Source organism: Sceloporus occidentalis, unplaced genomic scaffold, assembly GCF_023333645.1.
Source record: "Sceloporus occidentalis isolate IW3139 unplaced genomic scaffold, rSceOcc1.0.p SCAF_2, whole genome shotgun sequence".
In the NCBI taxonomy this organism is placed as follows: domain Eukaryota; kingdom Metazoa; phylum Chordata; class Lepidosauria; order Squamata; family Phrynosomatidae; genus Sceloporus; species Sceloporus occidentalis.
Window position 1 is genome coordinate 173,300,266 of NW_028316982.1, and position 21,360 is coordinate 173,321,625.

General features: G+C 42.1%; 1 protein-coding gene across 3 annotated transcripts in view; it reads right to left on the reverse strand.

Annotated features, from left to right (window-relative positions):
* Positions 1–21,360, reverse strand: part of LOC149319338 (E3 ubiquitin-protein ligase HERC2) — a 130,982-nt gene that overhangs the window by 85,627 nt on the left and 23,995 nt on the right. For 2 of the 3 annotated variants that reach the window (XM_089511504.1, XM_089511503.1), the window contains exons 7-21: positions 20,604–20,760; positions 20,030–20,140; positions 19,687–19,858; positions 18,348–18,521; positions 17,060–17,248; positions 15,687–15,838; positions 14,667–14,824; positions 14,453–14,566; positions 12,735–12,986; positions 10,973–11,166; positions 8,760–8,960; positions 5,796–6,024; positions 5,550–5,674; positions 2,726–2,904; positions 104–288 (exon numbers count right to left, since the gene is read on the reverse strand). In XM_089511504.1, the coding sequence (XP_089367630.1) occupies positions 104–288; positions 2,726–2,904; positions 5,550–5,674; positions 5,796–6,024; positions 8,760–8,960; positions 10,973–11,166; positions 12,735–12,986; positions 14,453–14,566; positions 14,667–14,824; positions 15,687–15,838; positions 17,060–17,248; positions 18,348–18,521; positions 19,687–19,858; positions 20,030–20,140; positions 20,604–20,760 (2,592 nt within the window). The remainder of the gene's footprint in view (positions 1–103; positions 289–2,725; positions 2,905–5,549; positions 5,675–5,795; positions 6,025–8,759; positions 8,961–10,972; positions 11,167–12,734; positions 12,987–14,452; positions 14,567–14,666; positions 14,825–15,686; positions 15,839–17,059; positions 17,249–18,347; positions 18,522–19,686; positions 19,859–20,029; positions 20,141–20,603; positions 20,761–21,360) is intronic. The other variant, XM_089511505.1, reaches the window with a different exon arrangement.

The window sequence follows — 21,360 nt, forward strand, 5'->3', positions numbered from 1 at the left end:
AGCCATAGCAATTTGAAAAGACTATTTGAATCTAGCAGCAAGTCAACAACATTCAAGCAACCACCAATTTTTTGAAAACAGCAACAACAAATTCACTACTTACCGTATGTGTTAGGGATTTGAACAGCACTATCACCGGGATACAGCTTACTAACAAGTAAACGCTGAAACCGCAATAGCAAGTCCAGAGAAGCAGACCTCTCTTTACTGTAATGTTCATGGTCTAAGCAGGAAGAAATACGACGAGCCACATCTTTCAGTTTTGCTATTGTCTGTGAAGCAATGTTCCTGATGGGAATGACAAAATGGTTTAACAAGACACTTTGAGTGAAGAAGTAATCAAGAAGACCATGCTTTTAGATAATGTTGACATAATCTCAGTACCATGACATAACCTCAGAATAGTAATATGTTATCGCTTCTTCTAGAAATGAAGGCTGTCTAGAACAGGGGTCAGCAACCCCTCATCCCTGTCGCACGAGCCGCTGCTCGCGCGAGAGGCCAAAGGTCTCACGCGCGAGCAGGCGGGGCCTTTGGGGGGCAGCCGGCCTCCTCCTTCCTGGACCTCTGCTTCCAGCAGGTGAGGGAAGGGAGGATAGGAAGGAAGGAAGGAGAGAGAGTGGAAGGGAGAGAAAGAAAGGGAGAAAGATAGGGAAAGAAGAAGAGATAGAAGGAAGGAAGGAGAGTGGAAAGGAGGGAAGGAAAGAAAGAGGTGTGGAGGGAGAGATAGGGAGAATGAGAAAGGAAGGATGGAAGGAAAAGGAAGAGAGAGACAGATGGAAGGAAAGAAAGGAAGGAAGAGAGGTGGAGGGAGGGAGAGAAAGGGAAAGGGGAGAATGAGAAAGGGAGGGGGAAGGAAAAGGAAGAGAGAGATGGGTGGAAAGAAGGAAAGAGATGAAAAAAAGGAGAGAGAGTGGAAGGGAGGGATGGAAAGAAAGAAAGAAAGAAAGAAAGAAAGAAAGAAAGAAAGAGCTGTGTGGAGGTAGAGATGAAGAGAAGAGAGCCAGGAGAAAGAAGAAAGGAAGGGGGAAATGAAGGCGAGAGGGATTGAAAGATGTGTGGAGGGAGAGATGGGGGAGGGAGGGAGGAAGACAGACATGAGGGAAAGGGGGATGTGAAGGGAGACATAGGGAAGGAAGGAAGGAGAAAGAGAAGGGAAGATGGGAAGGAAGAAGGGATGGACCTCTGCCTCCAGCAGGAAGGGAAAGAAGGAAGGAAAGAAAGAGGTGTGGAGGGAGAGATAGGGAGAAGGGAAGGGAGCTAGGAAGACAGGAGGGAGGGAAGGAAGGAAGAAGGAAAGGGGCAGAGAAAGGGAGATGGAGGGAAGGAAGAATGGGGAAATAAAGGAAAGGGAGGAAGAAAGAGATGAATGGAAGGAAAGAAAGAAAGAAAGAGTAAAAGGGAGAGTGAGAGAGGGAGAATAAAGGAAATGGAGGAAGAAAGGCATGGAAGGGTAGTAAGAAGGTGAAAGGGAAATAGAAAGGGAAGAATAAGGAAAAGGGAGGAAGAGAGAGACGGATAGAAAGAAAAAGAGTGGGAGTGAGGGAAGGAAGGAAGTGGGAGAATAAGAAACGGAGATGGAAGAAGGAAAAGGGAGGAAGAAAAGAGAATGAATGTGAGATGGGGGGTGGCAGGTCTGGCAAAGAGGGCCAGGCCTCTAGCGCTGGCGCCCGCCGTTGGCTTTTTTGCGGGCCCCTGACGGGGCCTGGGGCCCGTCAGGGGCCCGGAAAGAGGGCGAGGCCTCCAGTGCTGGCCCCGCCCCTGGAGGGTGGAAGCTCCACCCCCAGTGTGTGGCACTGCCCCCGGAGGGTGGAAGCTCCAGCCCCGGCTTCGGCCCCCCCAGTTGTCTGAGGGACAGAAACCCGGCCCCCGGCTCAAAAAGGTTGCCTACCCCTGGTCTAGAATATTCACATCCTCCTCTCTCTTAACAATGTGTTAAGAAATAAAAAGGTTGAACAAAACTAAGCCACTGCAAAAAATGAAATACAGTCAGCGCTCTGTATTTATAAACTTAAACATCCAGAGTTTGGAATATATACACACACACATATATATAGTGTGTGCGTGTATGTGCGCGTGCGCATGTATTCCAAAAAGCAAACCTTGATTTTGCTATTTTATATAATGGACACCATTTTATTATGCCTTTGTATTTAATGGGAACTGAGCATCCACCAGTTTTGGCATCCATAAGCCAGTCCAGGAACTGAACGCCAGTGGATTCAAAAGCTCACTGTATGGGGTAAAGATGTTATTTATACAGTATTCATATAATTTCTCCTTCAGTAGGAGACATAACTAACTAGAAGATGAAAGCACACTGAACCAGAGCCAATTAGCTACTTTAGGTGGACTTGTCTGCTACCAGCAGATTTTTCTTTGAGAAGAATTAACCTCCATGAACATTACAATCTGCTGCTGAAAATTCTTACGGTATCAAGAGGCAGCTGAGAAGTGGTGAAGGAAACTGTCCATTAAAGTTTTCCATTTCAAATGGCAGGCTACCACATGTACTTTTAAGCAGCAATATTAACAGGTAAGCCTCTGTCTTACTGTTTCTACCAGCTGTGTCTGTTGGGTCTTAATTATTACAGTAGAGTGACAACTCAAGACGTAGGCAAAGAACAAGAATCAGGGATGACAGAGAACAGAAGTAAATGAAAACAACAATAAAATGGGGAAAGGGGGCAAACATTTTGGGGCAGCCTTGCATAAAAAAGCCTACCTTAATAACTGCTGGATCAGCTGAACCAAAGGTAAACTTTGTTTTCCTGCAGATTCATAGATCCCAGTATTAATGAGGTCTTTGTCCAGTGGTGTTCTATTCCTATGAAGTGTTGATGCATTTGCTTCCTGTTCATCAATTTCTTTTTCTTTTTGGGCTTCTTTTTTTGCCTCTATATCCTACAAAATGAAAAGTTTAATGTGAAGCCATTAAAAATGATAAAGCAATGAAATGTCAAATGTCTGATGAAGAAAAACTGTGTTATTGGTATTCCTGCTCCCTTTACTGTCTTCAATGGATATTCCCTAGTATTAGGGTCACACAGGAGATTATAGAAGAATCACAGATTAATAAATCAGAAATCAATAAAGACTGCACTAAATCAGTAGGCCTTTAAATAGGCTAATCTGCTGATCGAGCAGTGCCAAGATATTGAATAAATAACTGAATACAGTATGTTCAAAGAAGAGTTGGAACCAATTTAATTGGAACAAAGGTGAATATGGCAGGATGTTGTACAGAGAAAATAGCTTACACTTCATACCAAAGATAAGGAATGTGTGGTCTTCCAAGTATTGCTGGACTGCAACTGCCAGTAGCCCTAGCAAGCCTAGCTTATGCTGTGAGATAATGAGAGCTGCCATCCATCAGCACCTAGTGGCCCACACAGTCCACATCCCAGCACACGAAGAAGCAGGCATGACTTTCCATTCATGAACCAATGAATTTTCATCTCACATGTGAAACTCCATGTATACTTATACTAGCACTGGTACCACCTTGTGCTTCTCAACTCCTATTGACTTTGGAGGTGGGGTGTAATAAAAGGAAGTTTTGTCGAAAAGACCACATTAGATATCTTCATTTCCTAGACTAAAGAGATATAGCTGTGGTTTTAAAGCTTCCAGCTTCACACTGCCTTCGCTTTAATAAATAGGAAAACAGGTATCAGATATCAGTTTTCAAGAACACAACAGATTAGGACAGTCAGAATTTTCTCTGTGCTATCCAGGTTTATTACTATTAAAAGTCATGAAGAACTGTACAGGAGAGTAAGAGAAGTGGAGCTAAAATGTAACCACACACTACTTCCAACTACTTCCTCTGTTTGCAAGCCAAACTTGCAACCACAACAATGCAGTAACCAATAACAATCACACATCCTAATTTTCTAGGCTTTATGGCAATAGCAGCTTCATTTATATGTCGCTTCATACTGCACTAAGCAATCTCTAAGCAGTTTACAACTGTAAACTAATTTCCCCCAACAACTGGGTACTCATTTTAGTGACCTCAGAAGGATGCTAGGTTGAGTCGACCGTGAGCCTCTGGCTGGGATTGTACTCACAACCTTGTGGTTTGTGAGTGAGTTGCTGCACTACCAGCATTTAACCACTGTGTCACCAGGACTCCTGGTGTTTCAGTAGGTGTTTGCTTAAAAAATGTTTAAGCCACCTCTTTGAACATTTTGCCCTTCCAAGGTAGCTCACAGACAGGGAAACACAATCGCAAACAAGAAAATGCAATTACAAAATGAATAGTTAAATCACAAAACTGCTATATATCAAAACACCAGCAGCAAGGGGGTTGTTTTAGAACAGTGTAATTTAATCAATTGCAAACAGAAAAAGTTCTACACTATCAAAACAAAAAAATGACAAGAGCATACAAATCTCCTTGAAGGAGTAGTGTGAAAACTGGGGAATTGTTAATGAGATAACCCTATTACTAATATGACTATGGGTGATGGGAATTGCAGTCCTACATCTGAAGGGTCACAATTTGCTCACTCCTAATTTAGGGCTTTCCAAGCGAAGAACAGAACCCCAGCTTTGACCCACAAATGTATAGGCAGCCAAAACAACCAACACGGCACCTGTATAATGCAATCCAATTATCTAGTTCCTGCAAACAACATAGGTGCCACATTCTATACCAGCTGTGGGTTGTAAATAATCTTCAATGGCAGGCCCTTGTAGAGGGCACTACAGTAACTTAGCCTGGACATAACTAAGGCATATGACATTGTGGCTAGGTCAGTTTTCTTTCAATAAGGATGCAGCCACTGAATCAATCTAAACTGCTAAAAACCACTCCTGACTATCAACCTCACTCACAAATCTTATGTTAGCACTATACTGTACACACGCTTCCAAATTACGACACCATCTAAACCTCCAGCCAGTTTATCAGATTTCCTCATTCACAGTACTACCACAATGGAATTACTGAGGAACAACTGTGGATTTCACATAGTGAGCTTTTAAGTAGTCACCTCCATGTCAAACCACTGGCAGTCTAATGTTCAAATCTTAAGATCCATGTAGTACCGTCCTCCATAGAAGAAAGAAATAGAACCTCTTAAACAAAAGGGATAAGGTTAGAAGCAGAAAAGTTACTTCTTGAATATATAAAATAAAAATGATTATAAAAATATGTTTCAACTATGAGCACATACCACAGGTATTCAAAATACTGCATGCCTTGTTGATGGGCAACCTGTGATCCTCCAGCCATGGCTGGACATACACATCAATCCTTTTTAGCATAAGGCAACAGTGAATGATCACAGCAAGTGAAGCCCAGCAACATCTGGAAAAGTACAAACCGTCCACCACTGCTGAAAATAATTACACATGTACTTTCTATTTTTCTTTTAAAAGAATATAAATACTCAGTCTGCTGTTCAGGATTAATACTGAAATTGTAAAATAAATTAATCAAGAAATGGTTTATTCAAAACCAACTGGATTACAACACACTGCCAATTGTAATCTTGTTTTAAAATATATACTGATGTATAATATGAACAAAGTAGGCATACCTGGATTTCTGCAGTGATAGCGGCATTCAGAGCAGACTCCAGACCTCCATCAGCCATCAAGCTTCCAACCAGCAGATCAATCATAAATCTACGACCTGGACTTACATTTGTTTCATTCCCTGAAACTAAAAATTGACAAAACATCTTACTCGACTAGAAACACAATAAACACACAGTCACACACCCAAATGCACAACATATTTTTCTATCCACCCCCATCCATCTACCTCTCACACAAAACCATACCTGCACTGGGTAAAAGTGCTGAAAGAGCCCTGGCCCGTTCCTCTGCTGTTGGCAACAACACAGACCATCCACTTTGCAGCACTGCTTGGGCAGCTGACTGCACAGTGTTAAGCACGCCAGCATTACTTGCTAAAGTCACTACCGTCTGCTTCAAGCTGTTGAGTAAAACACTGCCTAATCCCAAACCAAGACATTCTGGGTCTACTTGATGACTAATTGCAGCATGAAGCTGAAAGACAAACACATAGAGATTAATTTATAAGTAAATTGAATATAAGCCTAGAATGTCCGAGTTTCATACAGTTCTAAAGTACAGTGGGTCCTCCACATTGGATGGGGTTACGGATGCAGGATCCCCATGACGATGGAAAAACCAAAAATTAAAAAACACTATTTTTTGTCCCAGAAAGAATACCTCTCTAGGAATTTCTAGGTCATCCAACACAACTCTATGGTCCACATCCACCAGATGTTGACTATAGCATTGTGCTGGAGGACCTACAAATGCCTAGAGAAGTATTTTAAGAATCTCTAGAATTTAGATTGTCCAGCACAATTTCTGGCAAAAGTTGGTGATAGATGACCAAGAGATTCCTAGAAAGAACATATGAATCAAATCCGTGAATAATCAAATCCGCAAAAGTGAAAGCCACAAATGTGGAGGGCTAACCGTATAGCATTTTCACTTCACGGGACAAAAGTAAATTACAGCCGGCCTTTCTTATACACGGATTTTTTATACATGGATTCAAGCATCCTGTGTTTGAAAACGTTCAAAAAAAGTATAAATATCAAATATCAAACCTTGATTTTCCAATTTTTAAAAGGGACATCATTTTGCTATGTCATTATATTTAATGGCACTTGAGCATCCACAGATATTGTTGTACATGGGGGATCTTGTAACCAAACCCCAGCGTATAACAAGGGTCCACTGTACTAACTTGTCATTATACAGTGGATCTTCGGTATACGCGGGGGATCCATTCCGGACCCCCCCGCATATACCAAAATCCGCGTATGCTCAAAGCAGTATTCTGTCCAATGGCGGCGCGCGTGCACGTGCGCCGCCATTGGACAGAAAAGTCCCCTTCCTCTTTCCCCTCCTTCCTAACCTCCCTCCCTCCCTCCCTCCCTCCCACCTACCTACCTACCTAAACTAACCTACCTTCCCTCCCTCCCTCCCTCCCTCCCTCCTTACCTGTGTCGCCGCGCCGCTGCTGTCGCCGCCGCCGCTGAAAATGGCCCGGATGCAGCCTGGAGGTCTCTTGGCCTCCAGAAGCAGCACCCAGCCGTTTTGTGGCGGCGGAGGCCAAGGCCGCGAGGGAGAAGAGGCTTGGCCTCGTCCTCCTCGCGGCCTCGGTCTCCGCCACCGCAAAATGGCCGGCTGCTGCTTCTGGAGGCCAAGGGGCCTACAAGCTGCAGCCGGCTCTTTAAGAGAGGCGGCGACCAGGGAGGAGGAGGCCAGGCCCCGTTCTCCCTGGTCGCTGCCGCTCAGGAAGAGCTGGCTGCAGCCTGGAGGACAAGGGGCCCTTGTCCTCCAAGCTGCAGCCGGCTCTTTAAGAGAGGCGGCGACCAGGGAGGAGGAGGTCAGGCCCCGTTCTCCCTGGTCGCCGCCGCTGAGAAAGAGCCGGCTGCAGCCTCGAGGACAAGTGGCCCTTGTCCTCCAAGCTGCAGCCGGCTCTTTAAGAGAGGCGGCGACCAGGGAGGAGGAGGTCAGGCCCCGTTCTCCCTGGTCGCCGCCGCTGAGGAAGAGCCGGCTGCAGCCTCGAGGACAAGGGGCCTCCAGGCCCAGCCGGCTCTCCTTCGGCGGCAGAGACCAGGAGAAAGGGGCCTGGCCTTGTCCTCCTGGTCGCCACCGCTGAGGAAGAGCCGGCTGTAGCTTGGAGGACAAGGGCCCCTTGTCCTCCAGGCTGCAGCCGGCTCTTCCTGAGCGGCGGCGACCAGGGAGAACGGGGCCTGGCCTCCTCCTCCCTGGTCGCCGCCTCTCTTAAAGAGCCGGCTGCAGCTTGTAGGCCCCTTGGCCTCCAGAAGCAGCAGCCGGCCATTTTGCGGTGGCGGAGACCGAGGCTGCGAGGAGGACGAGGCCAAGCCTCTTCTCCCTCGCGGCCTCGGCCTCCGCCGCCACAAAACGGCTGGGTGCTGCTTCTGGAGGCCAAGAGACCTCCAGGCTGCATCCGGGCCACTTTCAGCGGCGGCGGCGACAGCAGCGGCGCGGCAACACAGGTAAGGAGGGAGGGAGGGAGGGTAGGTAGGTTAGTTTAGGTAGGGAGGGAGGGAGAGAGGGAGGGAGGGGAAAGAGGAGGGGAGGAGAGGGACTTTGTTCCTAATGGCGGCGCACGTGCACGCGCGCCGCCATTAGGAACAACTTCCGGGTTTGCCATGCGCGTATGCTCAAATACGCATATGGCAAACCCGCGTATAGGGAGGATCCACTGTATCTCAAAGCACTTGGACAAAGCCTTGAAAGGTAACAGCTCTGGCCTTGAATTGTGCAAATCTAGGATCAAGCAAAATAATTCACATTTCAACTAAATGAAGATTTCTTGCACATCAAGGTGCAATCTGCACATAGTAAAATGGTAGTAACAACTGCACTTTCAGAAGTCTGTTGCAAAGATAAAAGCTATAAAAGCCAGCCTTGCAGTGGCATCAGTCTTCTAACACATGTGGGACCACAACTACACCTATGCTATTGTGCTACGGACAAACCAACAGAATCCTCTGATTATGCTGTTTTTCTTGGTTAATTCTGCATTAGCTTTAGACCTAGGACTGCAAAGCATTTAACCAATTACATACTATGCATAAGAAATTAATGTCAGTTAACAGAAATCACTGATAGATAGATAGATAGATAGATAGATAGATAGATAGATAGATAGTTAGATAGTTAGATAGACAGACAGATAAACCAATACCATCCTCCATCCTGGAGTGTTGTCTTACTGATTTTTTAGATACCTGTAGCCTTAGAAGGTTCAGAGTCGCCACAGCCATACATTCTTTCTCCTGTGGAGGTGGCCAGTCAGATGTGCCATCCATTCCTTCTGTCACTTGTCTAAGTAAAAGATCCAGTTGTTCAAATGTCATTGGGCAAACATCTACCACAAAAGGCACACGTAAACCAATGGACCATTCTGAGCATGATGACCAGGCAAAGCTCTAAAAGAAAGTACAAGAAGTTACACATCTGTTAACCATGAAAAAAGGAAAATAATTTTAGAATTAGACATAAATATTATTGAGAAGTATAACTTCCTATAATTTCTGTCTAGCAACTAACAACTTTAAGCAAGTATTTAGGAAAAGCTAAAAAGTTACTGAGGAAGATATAGTTTAGGATTCACCCATTTGCAAATGTCTGGAGAGATTTTATTTATTTATTTATTTCAAGGATTTATATCCCACCTTTCTCCCAGAATGGGATTCACTGTGGGCTTGTGAGTTCTAGTACAGGTTGAATCTGGAGAATCCAATCATGTCTGAGGTCACAATTTGACATTTCCTAGCCAGCCTTTCCAGGAACTAGATAATTTTGCAAGCCTGATAACATATGTTTTCCAAATACAGTAGTCCCTTGCCTTATGCAGGGATCCGTTCCGGACCCCGCCGCGTAAGGCAAATTCTGCCTATGCTTGAGACCTATTGAGAATAATGGGGCTCATGCTCACAGCATGGTGCAGCACATGCACCATTCAGGAAATGGTGTGGGACTTTCAGCATAAGCTGAAAGCCGCATAAATGGCGCCCGCGTATGACATGGGTGCACTGTATCCTAAAAATACAAACACAAAGGTAGGTAACCCATATACATAGCTTGGGGGAAATTCAAAAGGAAAAAAGTATTAGGTAGGTCTATAGGTCTGATCACCTTCCCCACTGCCATTCCCTTCTCCTTCTGTGTCATGTCTTTTTAGACCAGCGGCTCCCAACCTTTGTTGATCCGCAACCCCCATTGCAGCTGAAAGTCTTGCCCGGCGGCCTCCCTGATTGGTTGGGAGGACAGGAAGGGGTGGGACTTCCAGCCGCCTATGGACCCCAGCAGCCTCCACCTCCTCTTCCTCACCCCTCAATCCCGTCCCCATCCCTGCGCAATGTCGGCGCCAGTGCCGGTATCGCTCAGGGAAGGGGAGGAGGAAGAGGCGGCCCCGGCCCCTGCCCCGTGCAATGCACCGGCATCGCTCGGGGAAAGGGAGGAGGCGGCCCTGGCCCCTTCCCTGCGCATTGCCGCTGCTGGCATCGCTCAGGGAAAGGGAGGAGGCAGCTCCAGCCCCTTCCCCACACGGCGCTGGCATCGCTTGGGGAAAGGGAGGAGGAGGAGGAGGCAGCCCTGCCCCCTTCCCCGCACGGCACTGGCATTGTTTGGGGAAGGAGGAGGCAGCCCAACCAAAGGGGTCGCAACTCCCAGGTTGGGAACCCCTGTTTTAGACTGTAAAGCCTGAGGGCAAAGAACTGCCTAATTAACAATTTGTAAGCCACTCTGAGAGCCTTTGTGGCTGAAGAGCTGGGTATAAATACTCCAAATAAATATAATAAATATAGGCCTCATGTTCATCTACATGACACTCAGCCTATTGGTGCAGCTTGTTCTTGAGGCAAAAAAGAAAAGGATAACAATGGACAGAAATTCAGAGCAATCATTTCCTGCCTCTCATCATTGTTCAAAGAAGGAAATATACCAATACCCATAGATTTTCTCCATAAAGAAAAAAGCAGCTTAGAGGAAGAGATAAAAATTTGACTGCAGAGAACTGCTGCTCTGACTTGCAGGTTCACACAACTGCTTTGTGTAATGCACAGAGGGAATAGGCCACACAGCTCAGTACTCCATGTACTTTAATCTTTGTTGGCCATCCATGATGTTAAGTAAATGATCTGGGCTTTCAGTCCAAATTTACAATAAAAGCTAACAAGTATTCTGAATATAAATCAGAACTAATAAAAAATCAAAGAGAGGAGGAGAAATATGACACATAAGAAAAATATGAGACATTAGAGATATGACACATAGAATAGATATACAAACAAGATTCAAAGACAAAATTGATAAGTTAGAATATATAATATTAAAGAGATATAAGAAACATGGTCATGTCACATAATGATGGCATTATGTATTATTTCTTGCATTCTGAAACCATGCAGAAAATAGTGTGAAAAACATAGAAACCTACCTGGGCTGGCCCACAAGCAATGCCAACAATATGCTTAGAATCTAATCCAGGAAGAGCAGTAGGCTCAGGTTTGGTGATCCTCAGTGTGTCAAAATGCTGGCATTGATCATTGCTTCCCCAGCTGTACACTTCACTATCTTCTGTGAGGGCTAAACAGTGAGTAGATCCAGCTGCTACATCTATCACTTTTTTCCCTTGGGGGGAAAAAAACACAAAATGATGAAGGGAATGGTCAAGGTTACAACTCTTTACAAAAACCAGATTAAAGGAGAACAATTAATTTTAACTGTTCTTAAAAAACAGTTTCATAGTAAGTGAAATTTTCATAAGTATATGAAATATATCTTGAAAAGTGTAACAAAAGACCATTAAGACTGTTCCCATTTGAACCAGGGGCTCCAGGTTTTGCTTTTTAGAAATCTTAAATATTTATCATAAAAAGAGCACTAGGAGAATGGGCAAAGGCTTAACTAACCAACCACTGTTTCCTACAGTGGCCAATCAGTTGCCTATGGGAAGCCCACAAGGAGGACATGAACACTCTACCACTTCTGTTTCCCAGTAACTGGTACTAAAAGGCTGGTTACCTCTGATCCTGGCGATAGCATACAGCAACCATGACTGGCAGCCATTGATACATTTATTCTCCATGAATTGATCTAACTCTTTTAAAAGCCATCTAAGATTTTAATCCTCACCGTATCTTCCAGTAATAAATACAGTGTGCCCACGTCATACACGGGTGCACCTTATGCTGCTTCCAGCATACACTGGAAGCTGTGCTGGAAAAAGTTTTGGCATGCCCCAGAAGAAGTAATGGGGCATGCCCGCAGCATGCATCCCGCACCGCACCACGGGCATGAGCCCCATTCCTTCTAATGGAGCTCCAGCATACGTGGAATTTCCCTTATGCAGGGGGGTGGTCCGGAACAGATCCCCGCATAAAGGAAAGGCCCACTGTACCTAGTTTAACTATGTACTGTGTGATGAATCACTGTTTGTCAATCTCAATTCCTTCTTTCATAGCTTCACTGGATGACTCTAGGTTCTAAGAGAAAAAGAGAAAAAAGAAGAATCTCCCTCTATGCATTTTCCACACCAAATTTGGGGGAAATGCAGGCCCTTAAAACCATTTCTGAGGCCCCCAGGGCCAAACTTCTTCTGGAAAAAAAATTTTTCTCTTTGCCATGTCCCTTCCTACAGGGCTATTTTAGGATCACAAGATTCCTATTTTAAAGAGGAAATCAACTTTGAAGGTCACAAAGGAAAATTTGAATGAAAAAAAATCCAAAAATTATACAAGAAAATTCAGGAGAAATCCCCAACCTTTGGTAGTAGCACACCTTTGTTCCATGCTATTTTATCCAGTTCTACACTCACTTTTTTCTAAAGAAACACCCATAAGGATTACAATGTTTATAGCCATTGAATTCTAGAGTTGTCTATTCATTTCTACTTTTTGCTTTGTTCTTTAATCTATAAGAGGACCTCTCTTTATCATCACAGGACTGCTAAACATGTTCTGGAGCCTACGATAAGGGCCTCTGTAAAAAACTTTTTGAAATTCACAAATTAACAGTATCCACTGAATTCACTTACTTCTTGACACTCTCAAAGAACTTTAAAAGACTGTACAAAGGATTTATCTGATGTCATACTCATTCTTCATCAGCATGATTTCATCTTCTATAAGCTAATAATCATTTTCATTCATTTACCCATGACAGATATTTTTTTCTAAAGTATAAAAGTCTTTACATACCTTGCAAACCTTCTAGCAGTTTGGGATATCGAACATGTTCTTCTGTTCCATGCCCAAGCCTCTGATTGTCACCCTTTCCCCAAGAGTAGACTTGCCCGTCTTTTGTTAGAGCAACTGAAAACTGGCTCCCACAGCGTACTTTAACAACATCCAAGTCCTGGAGCTTTTCTATCAGCTTGGGAGTTTTGCAACCATCACTGCCACCTCTTCCTAACTTCCCATAATCTCCATCACCCCAAGACCATACTTGACCTGGAAAAGTAGGTCTCATTAGTAATAATAATGGGAGCAACGTAGCATTTTTATGTTTAGACAACAGACTACTACAAAACAAAATTACAGAAAAAAATTAAAAGCAAAAAAGAAATCATTTACAAGTAGCCTATCACAAGGAAAATTTTAATATTTATAATGCAATTTTTTGTGATTTGAAATTTGAAAGGAAGCGTCAAAGTTTTTCATGATAAAGAATGAATTTGATTATATAATACCAAGGAATTAATATAATTTCAGTCAAATTTTCTTCTGACTGAATTTTTTTAAATGTACTTAAACAAAATCTGAGCCACAACCAGCATATCCTACACACAAACACACAATATTAAATTTCAAAGAAGTAGCTGTGTTAGTCTCTTGCAACATAAAAAGGAGGTAGGGAGGGGAATAAGGAATGTTGTAGCATCTTTAATACTAACAGGTTTGTATTTTTCTATGAGCTTTCATGGCTATAAACCCACATCATCAAAGAAGTGGCCTTACATCCACAAAAGATCATGCAAAAATTGTTTAAAAAGCTACATTCCGTTTTCCCTCTCTTTCTCCCTCCTTTCCTTCTTTTTATTCACCAAACTGCTTGAACACTGAATTAAGTTCACACATCACTTTTACACTAGGAAACACATTTATGCTCCCTGTCTTCTTGTATATGAATCTGCCCTTCCTGTGTTCTCAAAGGCCCTCTTTCATGCTACCACTGCAAGGGAGAGGACCACAGCAGCACCACAATTTGAGAAATCATACATCAGAGAAATTAGATTAGATTAGTCCCTCCTTAGTAATCAGAGCTTCTTTCTCTTTACTTTCCCACTCGTGCCCTCTGTTCTGGTAGTCAAGGTCTGCTGTCCCAGCCAAGGATTTTCACTGCCCCGGCCCAGATCCACCCCTTTTCACTTGCTGCCCCTCACTCCTGGAACCTCCTTCCCCCACAAGCACAGGTCATCACCTCTTTAACCAGCTTCAAAACTGAGTTAAAGACTATACCATTCAGGGAAGCCTCCCCAGGCATTACATGATTGTTATCTAATGTTAATTTAATTTGTTGTCTGCCTTGTTTTATTGAATGTTAACATGTATATTTAATTATTTTTGTAGAATGTATGCCATAGGCAGATTTATTTTGTCTATTTTATGTGACTGTATGTACAGCACTGGGTAAATTTACAATACTATATAAATAAGGCTTAAGAAGACGAAGAAGAAGAAGACGAAGAAGAAGAAGAAGTTGTTGTTTACTGAGCATTTGTTGCTTCTAAGGGGCTGATAGGTGGTTCTTGTGGCCAAAAAGGAATTCTATGAATTCTTTTGAAAGATGGAATTAAAAATTGTTCAACTTAGTATAATAATACAAAGGGAAGCAGTAAACATAAAAACACAAGCCCACAATTATTCTAATGGAACTGAAACTAGCAGACTGTAATTTTGCTGGTTGTTTCACTAACCATTCTCAGTCACTGCAAGCGTCTGAGCATCACCACTTCCACAAGATACATCAATAACCTTCAATCCTTTCAGGCCAGTGACCAACACAGGGATTGTCTGATCTTCACTGGAACCTTCAAAACAAAACAAAAATAAGATGCCTATAGTCAAACTGACAGATTTCAACATTGCAATTTCATAGCTTAAAAGCTAAAGGAACTAACATAAACATACCATGACCCAGTCTGCCATAGTTCCCTCGACCCCATGTGTACAACTCTCCTTCAGCAGTGATTGCAGCACTATAGGTACTTCCACATGCAATATGCACAACATGTTTTCCAGCCTGTTTCCCGGACAAAGCAGAAATCATCTTCGGTTCTTCTAAAGGTCTACAGAGGTAGGGAGTGGAGTGTGGACCAAGACCACGTAAAGTGAGAAGAATTAATTGGCCACATAAATAGTATTGTAGGGCTATATTAAGTACACAACATGTATGTAATGCCAGCTACTTAAGTAAATAAACACTTTTTTAAAAGCCAAGATTTCAAGACAAGGAAGAAGCCTACCAAGAGACTTGTTGATACTTCTTGTCTTATGCCCCTCCAAACCAGAGCAAATAATTCTATTTACCGAATATTTTCTTCTTTAAAACAAATATTTTGTTTCTTCATGATACAACCATCACACTATTGGTGCAGAACTTTGCAACAGGATGGATGAGTGTCAAAAAGAATTCATTTCTCTCTCTCTCTCTCTCTCTCTCTCTCTCTCATTTAAGTGCTTGTATTCCATCAGGCACCAATTATTAGGGTAACTTCAGCATTGGCTAACTGACTTCTAGGCTACTGCCTCTTTTGACAGAAAGTAGATTACTTAGGTGGACTGCACGTAGGCATCCTGTTGACCCCATAATAGATCAACGTGCATCAGAATTACAAGGCAGAAACACAACTTTCCATTTAGCATGTTGAATATAAAATAAAACTGGAAGGTACACAAAAATAGCAAAGTAAATCATGCAAGTTTAAAATCTTCATAGCAAAGTCAGAATAAGGCGCCCTATTTTATTTGATTTCACTGTGCAAATAAACACTGTAAAAACAAAATAGTATTTTGAGACTTCCAAAATAGGCTTCCACTGCAGTTGGCCCTTACAGAACACCCATTACATAATTCTAGTCTTGATATCTAGTGGGAGGAGGAAGCATTTAACTGTCAGGCTGATTGTAACTGGTGTTCTAGGACACTTACACAGTATCTCCATGGCCCAGTCGCCCACCATCTCCACATCCCCAAGAGAAAACTTCTCCAGTTGCTGCCAGAGCAAGGTAGTGGTGGCCATCAGAATGTGCTGCAATCTTGATAATGTTTCGTGAAGCAAGACTCTGCACCAGTTGTGGTCCCTATGTTGAACACACAAACAGTTTTACAATAAGCTTTGCTGCAAAATGGAGAAATAGATCTTGTACAGAGAAATTATTGTTATGTCTGGACAAAGCAAAAGAGCTTCAATAAAACTGGTGTCACAAAAAGTCTCAATAGCTAAAACCTTTTCACTCAAAATGTTTATTTAAAACTCCAAAGTCCAAACAGCAGACAATGAGGGAAAGCCATGATCAGCTCAACTGATTTTATAAAAATTTAAAATCTGTCCAAATGTCACAATGGATTGGTTAATTTAGCAAGGCAGAGTTACTGTATTTACTCATGTATAAGTCTAGATATTTTAGTCAAAAAATTGACCCAAAAAAACCTGGGTCGACTTATCCATGGGTCAATGTAAGTACTGTACTTTAACTCGTGTGTGTGTGTGTGTTTGTGTGTGTGTGTGTAGCCATCCCCTTTCTCTGATGGCAAGAGTTAGTCCATCCTGGGAGCACCAAAAAGAAGCATGGATCCCCTCTACTCTCATCCTTCCAGTCTTTAGGATGAGCACAAACAGTTATGCCTGTCAGAATTTTCTAAGTTCTTTGGCATCATTTTCCTCTGCATCATCCTTTACATCCTTTGGTACATGCCCCTAAGTTTTACCCTCGACTTATCCATGGGTCATATCAAAATCCATAATTTTGGCCCCAAAAGCTTTCCTCGAATTGTACATGAGGTCAACTTATAGTCGAGTATATACAGTAAATGTTTTCTCTCCTATACAAATCTTAAATAAGCTGCTGATGACAAAATAAATAATTACAATATTTTGTCTCTCCTTCTCCCTTTCAAAGCTAAAGAGTAAGTTCCTGGCAGGTGAAGAACTAATCAGGAAACCAGAATGGATGGGAAATATTAATCCACTCCTCAGTCCCCAATTCAATATTAATTCCAAACATCTGATTTTAAGACTAGAAAAAAAACAGATGTGTAATCAGCTCTTTCAAGTCACATATAGCTTGTCCTTACTAACAGAAGACTCCAAACAGCTCTATTTGACAAGAACAACTTTATAACATTTTTTTCTTAAAACCAGTTACAAAGGTAACAATTGAACATCTCATTAAAAAAACAGAGATGCTGGTTTTCCTATTGAAACCACACCTCTTTTACAGAAACACTAATTTAGCAGAAGATATCAGACATTAGTTATACATTACTAAGAATACATTAGGAAGTTAGGAGAAGCCACCTACCAGTGTGTCACTATTGTATGCTTGTGTGTAAACACGTCCATTTCTAGATAAAATTAAAAAACGCTTCTCTGCACAAGCAATCTGTGTAACTCCAAAATTGGCAAGTCCTTCACACTGAACTGGACCACTCACATTGGCATAATATTTCCATCCAATTAAACCCCATGCTATGACCTCTTGCAAAGAACCCTGAAAGGCAATTCATTGTTTCAAAAAATAACATTTAATACCTTAATTTAGAATGTATTAGGATTACTTATTAACAATTACATTAGCTCAACCAATTTTCGTTTAGCATCAGATATATGCATCCAAAACAGAGCAAGAGAAATGAGACAACAACTTCTCATCACTACGTGGAGGTACAACAGTCAGAAAGGTCAGACTTACTTTCCTATATCAGTATTTGTTTTAAACATGTCTTTCAATAGTAGTTTACTCCCTCAATACTACATTTAAACACGTTCAAAAGTTTGGTTGCAACTCTGTGCATGTGTGTGTAGGCATGCACACGTGCCTTCAAATAACCTGTTGACTTATGGCAACCACCATTAATTTCATGGGGCTTTTTAAAGCAGTTTCTTCTTCTGAAATATAGCCAATAGCACCTGGTTTTCGTTGGCACTCTCTCATTCAAGTACTAACCAACCAGGGCTGACCCTACTTAGCTTCCAAGATCAGACAGGATCTGGTACCTTTAGCAGTTTTAGGCCATTTTCAGCCAATTGCTAGTCCCAACCAGAACAGAATAATTGAATCAGCTGTTGAATGATGAGTCAACATTTATGTAAACCCCACTGATTCAATGAATTTATTCTAGAATTTGCATCTGTATCAAGACCTTCATTCATATTTGTTCATTTTGCCCAATTATAGTGAGAAGGATCCAGACGATAAACAGGCACATCTCCAGTTCACACTCAAGGGACACCAAGTCTTCTCTTCCAGTTGCAGTTTTTCATCTCATCACTTTCCCCATGCATCTCCAGAAAGTCAGTTGTTTCAATTGCAGCATGCTCACCACTAGAAAAATAAATTCACTAGGCCTTCCAAAGTGCATGACAGTCTGCCTGCTGAAATTGAGGAGTCTAAAGCAATTTGTTGTGCAGCATAGGAACCGTTGTCCAATGTCAAACATTATACTGGGCTAGACTGTATACATTTGCATGGGCTGAAACAACTCTCCAGCTCCACCCCTCTCTCAATTTTAAATTGCTTAAAATTTTTCCATTAACTGTTGATTAATCTATCAATAAAACCTTTTTACTGGATAGCATATGCACATTACCTTATGTGATGTTGGAGAGCTGCATTGGGGAGGCATACAGGGAGTGGCTAGTCGATCTAGGTGAGCCATAATCACAACTGCTGTTTGCCTTAAATCAATTGCTAGTTCATTGTCCTGTGGCAGTATCAGATACCGTAGGAAGTTTTCATTTGGACTTAATGGGTAAGACAGCATCTAAAATAAAAATTAAGAGCTTTTAAAGTATTTCTCTTAAACTATGCAACATTTAAAGAGTTGCCTCAATGTGATTTTTGTTGAAATAATGGGTGATCACCTAATTAAAGTTTTCTATTAAAGCTTTCTAAGCTTACTATTAAAGCTTTCAAGAGCCGTTATATAACTTAATGAGTTTTAAATTGTATATTAATTCCCACTGTTAAAGAAACCCCAACATTTATGAAACGTTTTTTTTTGGGGGGGGGGACCCTGCTTGGGACAAAATTGATGTATGCAGGCAAATATTGGAAGCTTGGGAGTCACACTAACACCCATGAGACCTTGGAAAGCTCCAACCTCCATTGCACCCCTCCAATAAAATTAATTCTTTTTTAACAACTAGAAGTAACCAAACGTCACTTCCTATTTGGCTCCTCTCTTTAAAAATCTTTGCCTGGCAGTACAGTGACCCAAGAAGGCACAAACACATGGAGAAAATACCATTATGCATCCAAAGGGCACTGGGGGAGGGGAATACTACTGGGGCCACCAAACATTCTTGGAGTGCCCCATGAAACTGCACTTTGCCCACTCTAGTATAGATCATGAATACATATTTAATGCCTTTCCCTGGTCAAGAGAAACAATGTTTCCAAATGCTCTCAGTTTGCACTTCACCCTACTTTATTTTCTTTGTACACAAAGTTCACAAATAATTTCAGGGAATTTATAGATATATGTAAAGTGCTACCTATAATGGATTCAATAACTTTGATTTAAAGTAAAGTTAAGATGCACATTCTCAGAATCAATGAAATGCTGAAGTGCTGCCTGAATCAATTATGGTCCTGAGGACCACATGCATAGAAAGGCAGGCAGTGGGCTGCACAGACATATTTCATCAGACAAGGACGGAGAGGGTTAGGCCTCCCCACCCTGCCTGCTGAAATCAAGAGACTGGTGAGAGTTGCAGACTGCTGGTCTCCATACTATTAGTAATCTGTTTGAGGAGGCTGAAACAAAACAGCAATATGTTCCCCTAGCCACCCAATGGTTCTTCAGCTAAGCAGTGGAAGAAAGCAATAAGGCAAAGGTGGGGCAAGTTGAGGCCCCATGAGTCACACAAGTAATAATAAAGGGCAACTGCAGTCCACAATTTACTATTAATGAGAGATGTACCTACCTGAAGTTCTTCTTCAGTATTGTTCATCTCTTTATTACAAATTATATTCTGGAATCTTTGCAGGAGAGGAAGGAGGGGGGCACTAGTTCCCTGTGCTGATCGTTCATTATCTGTTTCCCGGGTGCCACTGTCCCAGAGTTGAAGCAACAGCATAACAGCAGACAACATTTGGCTGGTGGGGAGAAGAATCAACACAGCTGAATATGTGGAAAGATATTACTTAATTGCCCTTTCAATTTTATTTTATTTTATAAGGAATACACACACATAATTTTAACCATGCTGTTATAAAGACTGAATGCGGTCATAACACTGTAAAAAGATTCTGTTTTCCCATGCTTACCTTAGTGTGCCTCTCTGGACAGCTAATTCTAGCAATATAGCAAGTGCCAAGTGTTGGTCTTGCAAAGGAATGTTTCCTGATCCTTTTGAACCTGGAGTTCCATGGATATCTCTAATATAAAGCAGAAATCAATTTTGTTAAAAATTAATATCCCAAAATAAGTAAATAAAAACCTCTGCATTACATAGTATTTTTACACAAAAACATTTTAAAATACAGCTAAGCCACACTGTTTTTAATGTTCCAGTTTCTTTTCCAGTAGTCTATTAATGCAACATTACTTCTCCTCCACACTTACCTGCATTTACAGAATATGAATAAATCCAGGATATGCATTTTTAAAGAAATGGGAAAAAAGATGTATAGGCTAGAGTTCACATTAACTTATAGCAATCACAAGACTTTTAAAAGGAAAAACTCAAAAATATCGAACATCAGTTGCCTCATTGTTCAAGCACAGAACACAGGGGCAGAAAATATATCCAGCTAAAAACATTCAAAATAATTTTTCATCTTGAAACCTTACAATGGTATCCACACACCAATTAAAAGAACATTTAAAGAAGAAACTTACCCAGTCACAACAGACCTTAGAAATTTAGTTGCTCTCTCCACAACTTCCAGCCATACAGATGATACTGTTCCTTCATCAAAGAGTGATGCTTCAGGTAGTGCTCTCAGGGCATCAAGAGACTCTTGTAACAATTCACTGCAAAGATCTGCATCCTCACCTAACAATTGCATACAACATGTTTGCTACGTTAGGAAAATACAGCCCAACTTAAATTGATATTATGTCATCAAAACAGATCTGCAAATATACTCTTAGAATTCAGCCAATAAACTGAAGAGCCACATCTGTACTACAATTCTGTGGCTATGACAAGAGGATAAAGAAAATAAAATGAGAATAAAGCACACACTGTTCTACAAATTTAAGCCAAAAACACAAGTAGCACATACTCGCAGAAGTATTCACACACAATTGCTTTGACTTTTCCACATTCAATGCATTACAACGTAGCATTGAAACAGATTTTAGCTGGCATTGGCCCGTTACAGACTGCCTAAAAGCGGCCAAACCGCACGGTTCCCGGACGCAGCAAGAAAGAAGCGCTGAAATGGCGCTTCTTTCTGCGCCCCAGAAGTGGCGCCGTGAGGCACTAGTCTCACACTCGCGGCATCACTTCCACTGTGCGATGTCCGGACGCTACGCGTCCACGACGTCAAAATGGCGGCTGCCGTGTGGACAGGCGCCACCATTTTGTACCGACTCAGTCGGTACTAGGGTTGAGGGGCGCCCGGAAGGGACACCCCTTCTCAACCCTAAT